The sequence below is a fragment of the Pseudochaenichthys georgianus genome, unplaced genomic scaffold (assembly GCF_902827115.2).
Source record: "Pseudochaenichthys georgianus unplaced genomic scaffold, fPseGeo1.2 scaffold_726_arrow_ctg1, whole genome shotgun sequence".
NCBI classification, from domain to species: domain Eukaryota; kingdom Metazoa; phylum Chordata; class Actinopteri; order Perciformes; family Channichthyidae; genus Pseudochaenichthys; species Pseudochaenichthys georgianus.
In genome coordinates this window covers 32,546-39,362 of record NW_027263279.1, presented here as the reverse complement: position 1 = coordinate 39,362, position 6,817 = coordinate 32,546, and the positions used below count along the sequence as shown (strand labels likewise).

The window sequence follows — 6,817 nt, the reverse complement described above, 5'->3', positions numbered from 1 at the left end:
TGCTGCATTAACTCTGACCTTCACAGAGAGGTTGAAGTTCATGTGGAGAGGAGGCTTCAGTAGTCTGTCTGCACTCTGTTTAGTTGTGCTATCTTACAATCAATATAGTCAATGTGAGGTAGATGTAACCGGTTAGAACTCGAAGTTGCGATGAGGTCTTAAAAAGTATAGAAAGGGTCTTAAAAAGGTATTAAATTTGACTTCAGGATTCCTGCATATACCCTGACATCGGATTGTCCATTAGGGCTAGGGTTCGCAGGGCGGACGCAATCGACGGCTGCCATGTCACTAAGATGTTTTCAGCAACAGATAAGAACAAAAGATGTATATAAATATTGCACACGGTTATTTGATCACAGCTCGTCAATTGTTTTACATACCTTTACACATAATCGTGGTCACCAGGAACCTCCTCCAGGGCAGACACCTCCGCAGACAGTTGGTCCCGCCAAGGAGCACCACTGACTGCCTCCAACACATTCTCCCCCTCATCCTCCGCTGCATCCTCCACAGTGTCCTCTTCTGGGGCCATGATGTCGCCGGCCCCAATGCAGATGTTGTGGAGGACGGCACATGCTGTTATGATCTGAAATTTAAAAATTGGCAGAAATATATAAATATATGTTATACCTCATGTTAGATCTACTCTTCAGTATTATCAAAATGTCCTAATGGGTGATTACTTACTTGAGGAGAAGGTGTGGTGCACTTCGCTTGCAGGAAGATACTCCTGAATCGTGTCTTCATCACCCCGAAGGCACGCTCGATGATGGAGCGTGCCCGGGAGTGATGGCTGTTGAAGCGCTGGGGTCCCACACCTTGCAGCGGCCGTTTGTATGGAGTGATGTTGGAGGCAGGGGTACCCCCCGTCTGCGAGGATAAAGTGCCCTGGAGGAGGGTAGAGTGCCTGCCGATAGAGTGGGCTGTGGCGGAGCCCTCTAGAGTCATGGACTGACCCAGGCCAGCCCACGTACATGTCGATGAAGCGGCCCTGATGGTCACAAACAGCCTGCAGCAAAATGGAGCTGAACAGTTTTCTGTTTCTCTAGCAGTGACCATCAGGGCCGCTCGGTGGCACGATGCGGACATGGCAGCCGTCGATTTCTCCAGCAGCTTTTCTGAAGGCTCTGTGTCTGGCCAGCCCTGCGAACCCACGCGACACAGCCTCCAGGTCTTCTGCTGTCCTGGGGAGGTGGATGACCTGGTGGCAAATGGCCACCACCTCCTCAGTCACTCTGTGGACAATCCGGTGTACCGTGGATCTAGGCATCCCAAAAACTCTGGAGACCACCCTGCATGATGCCCCACTTGCCAGCCAGAACAGGAACACCAGGGTCTCAATTGTGGCCCCCCATCCATGTCTCCTGTCCTGCCCCAGGAGTTCCAGCAGCACCTTCAGGGACTCCCTGCTCAGCCTGAAATCAGGGCGTGTGTCCTGGTCATTAAAAAACCTGTCCAGGACAGGGACGCTTAGGTTGACCCTGCACTACAGGGGCCTTGGCTGGTAGAGGGGAAGGGTGAGAACAAAGGGTTAAATAAGTGAAGAGCATTTTTGTTCTATGTTTATACATATATCTATTGACATGTTTATATATATATATATATATATATATATATATATATATATGTGTATTGATATATACACACATATATATATACTTATATATATATATACTCAAGCTATACTCAACCTGAAATAAAATTTGTATCAGTATTATGCTGATAACATTACTGTTAGCTAAAAATACAGTACATACATATATTCTGTGTTTGTGTATACATATATCTCTATAGACATGTTTATATATATACACAAGCTATACTCAACCTGAGCAATAACATTTTAAACATGTATTATAGGCTAATATTAACATTACTGTTAGCTAAAAATACAGTACATACATATATTCTGTGTTTGTGTATACATATATCTCTATAGACATGTTTATATATATACACAAGCTATACTCAACCTGAGCAATAACATTTTAAACATGTATTATAGGCTAATATTAACATTACTGTTAGCTAAAAATACAGTACATATATATTTTATATAATATGATAATAGATATAAGTATCAGTACCTGGACATGGTCTTCCATTCATCTGAAATAGATGGTGCGTCTGGTGTGACCTTGGGAAATTAATTTCAACATATTGAACATCACCAAAAAAAGCACTGTCTCTGACTCCATATTGAACCGTTTGAAAATATTTTGCCTAATGTCAGAAATTATTACCGGCACTTCTGACTGCAGCTGGTTGCTAGGCGACGGGGGCGGCAAAAGGTAAGGATAACTGCCGGTGACCCACGTCGGTTGGGTCCTCCGCAGAATTCAAAGGCTGGGTCCTCAGGAGGATGCAGAAGCTGAATTGGGACACAGCTTATAACGTCAAACGGGACAAACTGTATTTCACTCTCACCATTGTTAAGCACAGCGCGACCGAACACAACAATATATATAGTTTATATTACCCGGACAGACCCACGAGGAAACTGACGGCCGACGTTAGATAGACTAAGAGAGATGCTACAAGCTAGCTTCAACTTAGTTAGCCTTGTGCATCATTTGAATGTGTCCCCCGCAAACCGTTACTGTACTCAATACTACTCAACCGGGTCAGAGTTCGTCATATTACTTGAACTGACATGCTAGTTAATAAACGGCTACTGAATTTTGCAGTGTGCATCACGTATGCATGTCCATTGGATACTGTGTGGAAAATAACATTTGAAAAAAACACACCTTATATAGAGGACGACCAACTTCAAAGGTTGATTTAAACGAATGCCGCCTTCCGCGCGCTGTTCTTGTTAGTACTTAGCTAGCAAACAATAGCCTTCTCTGCTAATCATGCACGATGCTAACGTGAAACACAACTGCAATAACAATTATTAACAATATGGAGCTAAACATCATAGTGCTTTACTCTTAGCTCCTATGTTAGCTACAGCTATCTAGCATCATTGACCGACTTCCAGTGAGCAATAGATGAGAACAAACTTCAACTCCTTGTCTAACAGTGAAGCAAGCAGACAACAAGTCTTGTGATGAACCTCAAAAAACGTGACCATTTATATGTAGGACATGATAGACAGTAATATCTTACCTTCCAACATTTCCACACTCCAGGAGGAGGGAGGCGCGAAAGAGAACCGTTCCTCTGGCCTGCAGCCAAGAATCACCGCAGACGCATGCGCAAAGGGGCAGTGTGGGCCCAATGTCTTCAAGTAGATTTTACCCAGATTGTTTGTGTTTCAGTTGGTACTGTCAGAAATTAGATAGTGTAGGTCAGGGCTATTCAATTGGCGGCCCGCGGGCCAAATTCGGCCCCCGGATGATATTTACTGGCCCTTTGAGTATAATGTTAAAAAGTAAAAAAAAAAAAATAAAGTTTAATAAAAAAAAAAAAATTCATTTAACATTTTTTTTTTTTGGGCCAGAGTACCTTTATTCCTGAGAGGGTGTTACATGGAGAGATAGAGGGGAAGACATTGCCTGAACACTTTGGCGGGCTCGGGTTTCGAACCCACCTACTAGTAACTCCTGTCATTTATTGCGTCTCTGCGCACGTCCTCACGGCTCGCGCTGCCTTTCACTATAAGCACGCGCACCTTCGGCGGTTTCGCGCCAATGGTACGATTAATCAAACCTGGTCAGCATAGTTGGATATCAAAATGTCTCTTTCTACATTAAAAAAACCAAAGGTTAACACCGAAAACCGGCAATTCAACAGCGAGTGGAAAGAGAAGTACTTGTGCGTAAATGTCAGTGGGAGGCCCGTGTGTTTAATCTGCAATGAGTGTGTATCGGTGTGTAAAGAGTACAACTTGAGAAGGCATTTTAAGACAGCTCACGCTAACTTTGACGCCACTTTTCCAGCGGGCTCTGACGCTCGCCGCCAGAAGATTTTGGGGCTAACTTCGTGCTCTGACCAAAGACGTAGCTCCCTGTTTCTGGCTTGCACTGACCAAAAGAGAGCTCCCGCGGCGTCCCTACGAGTGGCCTGGATATTAGGCAAAAAGAAAAGGCCTTTTACGGACGCAGAGACAGTCAAAGAGTGTATGCTTGCATCAATTGAGGAAGTGGTTGCAGATGAGAAAATCAGAAAAAGCGTTATTGACTCAATTAAGAACATTCTGATTTCAACATCAAGGAGAGTGGAGACCCTTGCATCGGACGCTTTTGAGATTCTCTTGGACAAACTGAGAAAGGCGGAGGTTATGTCGCTAGCTATTGATGCACTGAAAGCAGCGATGTTGCACAGCTGTGCCTCAATGTTAGATTCTTTGATGGTGAGTGCTTTCGGGAGGATCTACTTGGATTAATTCCTTTGGATGGACACACGACCGGCGAGGTGATGTTCCACAAAGTGGTTTCGTTTTTCAAGGAGCACACGTTGGGATTGGATCGTATGAACATGCTTGTAACGGATGGGGCCCCTGCGAAGTCGGGCCGAACACAGGGACCGTCCGCTGGGCTGCAGATGTGGCTCCACAGCTGAGATCGCTGCATGGCCTCATCCTCCAAAGCCTCCTGTGTGGTGGATGAGTGGTGAGTTAAAACACACAATGGACTCTGTCATGGCGCTTATTAACTTTATTCGTTGTAACTCCAGTTTACAGCACCAGATGTTGTCAGACATGGCAGCTCGATATAATGATTTGCTCATGCTCAGTGCCATTAGATGGCGAAGCAAAGGAAACGTCTTGAAACGATCTTGTGAACTTAAGGAGGAGATCATGGCGTTTCTCCGCAATTCAAAACATAGAAAAGCCAACATGATGAGTTTTACGCTGCTGTTTGCTTTTTGAGCGACATTTTCCAACATCTGAACCAACTCAATGTGGAGCTGCAGGGCAGAGATACAATGGTCACACAACTTGTGGAGAGACTCCATGCGTTTAAAAAAAAGCTCACACTTTGTTTTGCGGATTTATGTCCAGGCAAAAAGCTCCATTTTCCAACACTGCAGGTTTACAGATCACCGAGGTGAGGACTGGACGCATTGAAAACCAACTTTGCCGCGAGGTTTGAACATTTCCGTCTCCCGACTGAAGGGATGAGATTTGTGAAGGACCCTTCCTCTGTGAATGTAGAGGGGGAGTTTGCACTGAAAGCAAAGGAGCTGATTGTGACGTCTTTACAACTCGAACTCATTGACATTCAGCCATCAGATGACCAGCTGGCAGGTTCTGAAAGGTTCTGGACTCATGAAGTCAGCGACGAGACATTCCCTCATTCAAGGGGTCTTGCACTTTTTGTCCTCACAATGTTCGGCTCGACCTACACGTGCGAATCGGCATTCTCACGTGAATGCCATAACAACTAAGAATCGAGCATCCCTCACTGTAGTGGAGTTCAAACCCGTTTATTCAGTCGTAGCAAATAATGCGACATTAGGCAATTCAAAGTGCCTTGCAGAAATACACAACATTAAAAGCATCATACAATCAGGGGAGGAGGTTCTTTATTTTTTGTTTAAAGAACATGTATTGACACATGAAATAAAGGTTAATAGTCTTAGACCCCGATCCTGAAATGCAGCCACTGGTGGTGATGATGAAGATCTGGATTTGATGAAGAGGAGGTGTGATGAAGAGGTGGGATAAACACCAGAAATCACAGCTGACTGCAGGAGAGAGGAGATTGAGAACCATTTTAAAATTCGACTGCAGCGCGATGATTGGCTGCTGGAGATTGTGGTGACATGTGATTGGTTCAAAGAGACAAGGCCCACAATAGCCGCGTTCACACTGCGGTACTTTTCCCACAAAGGTTCATGAGAACTCTTTAGTTCTCATGAACTAAGTACAGATCGCGTTCACACCAGAATAAGTCCCTGGGGGAGGATTAGGCAAATGAAGCCGCTGACGTTACTTCTTCTTCTTCTTCTGCTTTGGGTTTACTGGCAGGCCGCAAACCACTTCACGGCGTATACTGCCGCCCAAAGTCCCCGGAGTTGGGGAAGGCTTTCTCAAAGCCGCTCGAAAGTCCCTGCTCTCTAGCAGGGACTTTCGAGCGGGTAAAAAGGTTCGCATGAACTACTTTTCGTACCGGCTCTTTTTGGTGTGAACGCGATCATGAACTAAGTTCCATGAACCTTTGTGGGAAAAGTACCGCAGTGTGAACGCGGCTATTGAGCTGGTTATAAGCAGCTGTGGAGTGAATGGATACCCAGTTGTCATGTTTTATAGTTTGTCTTAATATCTATCATGTTGCATTGTTGGAGCAGCCTGGGACATTACACTATGGTGTGCATTTACTTATCTACCTTATTTTAAATACGATGTGCATGCAGTTTGTCTAATAGTGTTTTATTTTGGTCAAACTTGTCCAACTAGGAAGCGAGCCAATAATAATACCCTTAAGTCAAATTGCACAAGTGTTATTGCACAACAGCGCTGTCTTTGTTTGTTTGTTTTCTTGTGCTTTATTTAATTGATTGCACGTTGATGTAAAAAGCAGAATATGGTGACTGAGCACACGTGTCAAACTCAAGGCCCGGGGGCCAATTCAGGGCCGTGGTGGATTTAATTTCGGCCCGCAGGATATTTTCTAATTCCTATTAGATCTGACCCGTCGGTATATTGCACCTTCCCTCCATCCTGAGGGTCTCCTCCGCTCAGAGCCTGAGCCCAAACATTGATGACCTTGAGATGAGACGCCAAGTGTCTGAGCTAGCATCTCAGAGCAGCACACTGACTTTAATGGATGCTTCCTTCTGCACTTTCTCTCACGACAGCAGGGCATGTTGGGTTTCTCTCTGAGGGGATAGTTTTGTTGAAGCTGTTGTCGGCCTGTGGAGAAAT

The 6,817-nt window shown here is 44.9% G+C and overlaps 1 protein-coding gene across 1 annotated transcript; it reads right to left on the bottom strand.

Annotated features, from left to right (window-relative positions):
* Window positions 1–230: 230 nt before the first annotated feature.
* LOC117444084 (uncharacterized) lies at window positions 231–3,129 on the bottom strand. The gene is made up of 6 exons (XM_034079798.2): window positions 3,115–3,129; window positions 2,244–2,371; window positions 2,088–2,137; window positions 688–1,501; window positions 381–586; window positions 231–288 (listed from the first exon to the last, which is right to left on the bottom strand). Exons 4-5 carry the CDS (start codon window positions 1,087–1,089, stop codon window positions 383–385), a joined length of 606 nt encoding a protein of 201 aa, XP_033935689.1. The 5' UTR covers window positions 1,090–1,501; window positions 2,088–2,137; window positions 2,244–2,371; window positions 3,115–3,129; the 3' UTR covers window positions 231–288; window positions 381–382.
* Between the last annotated feature and the right edge of the window lie 3,688 nt (window positions 3,130–6,817).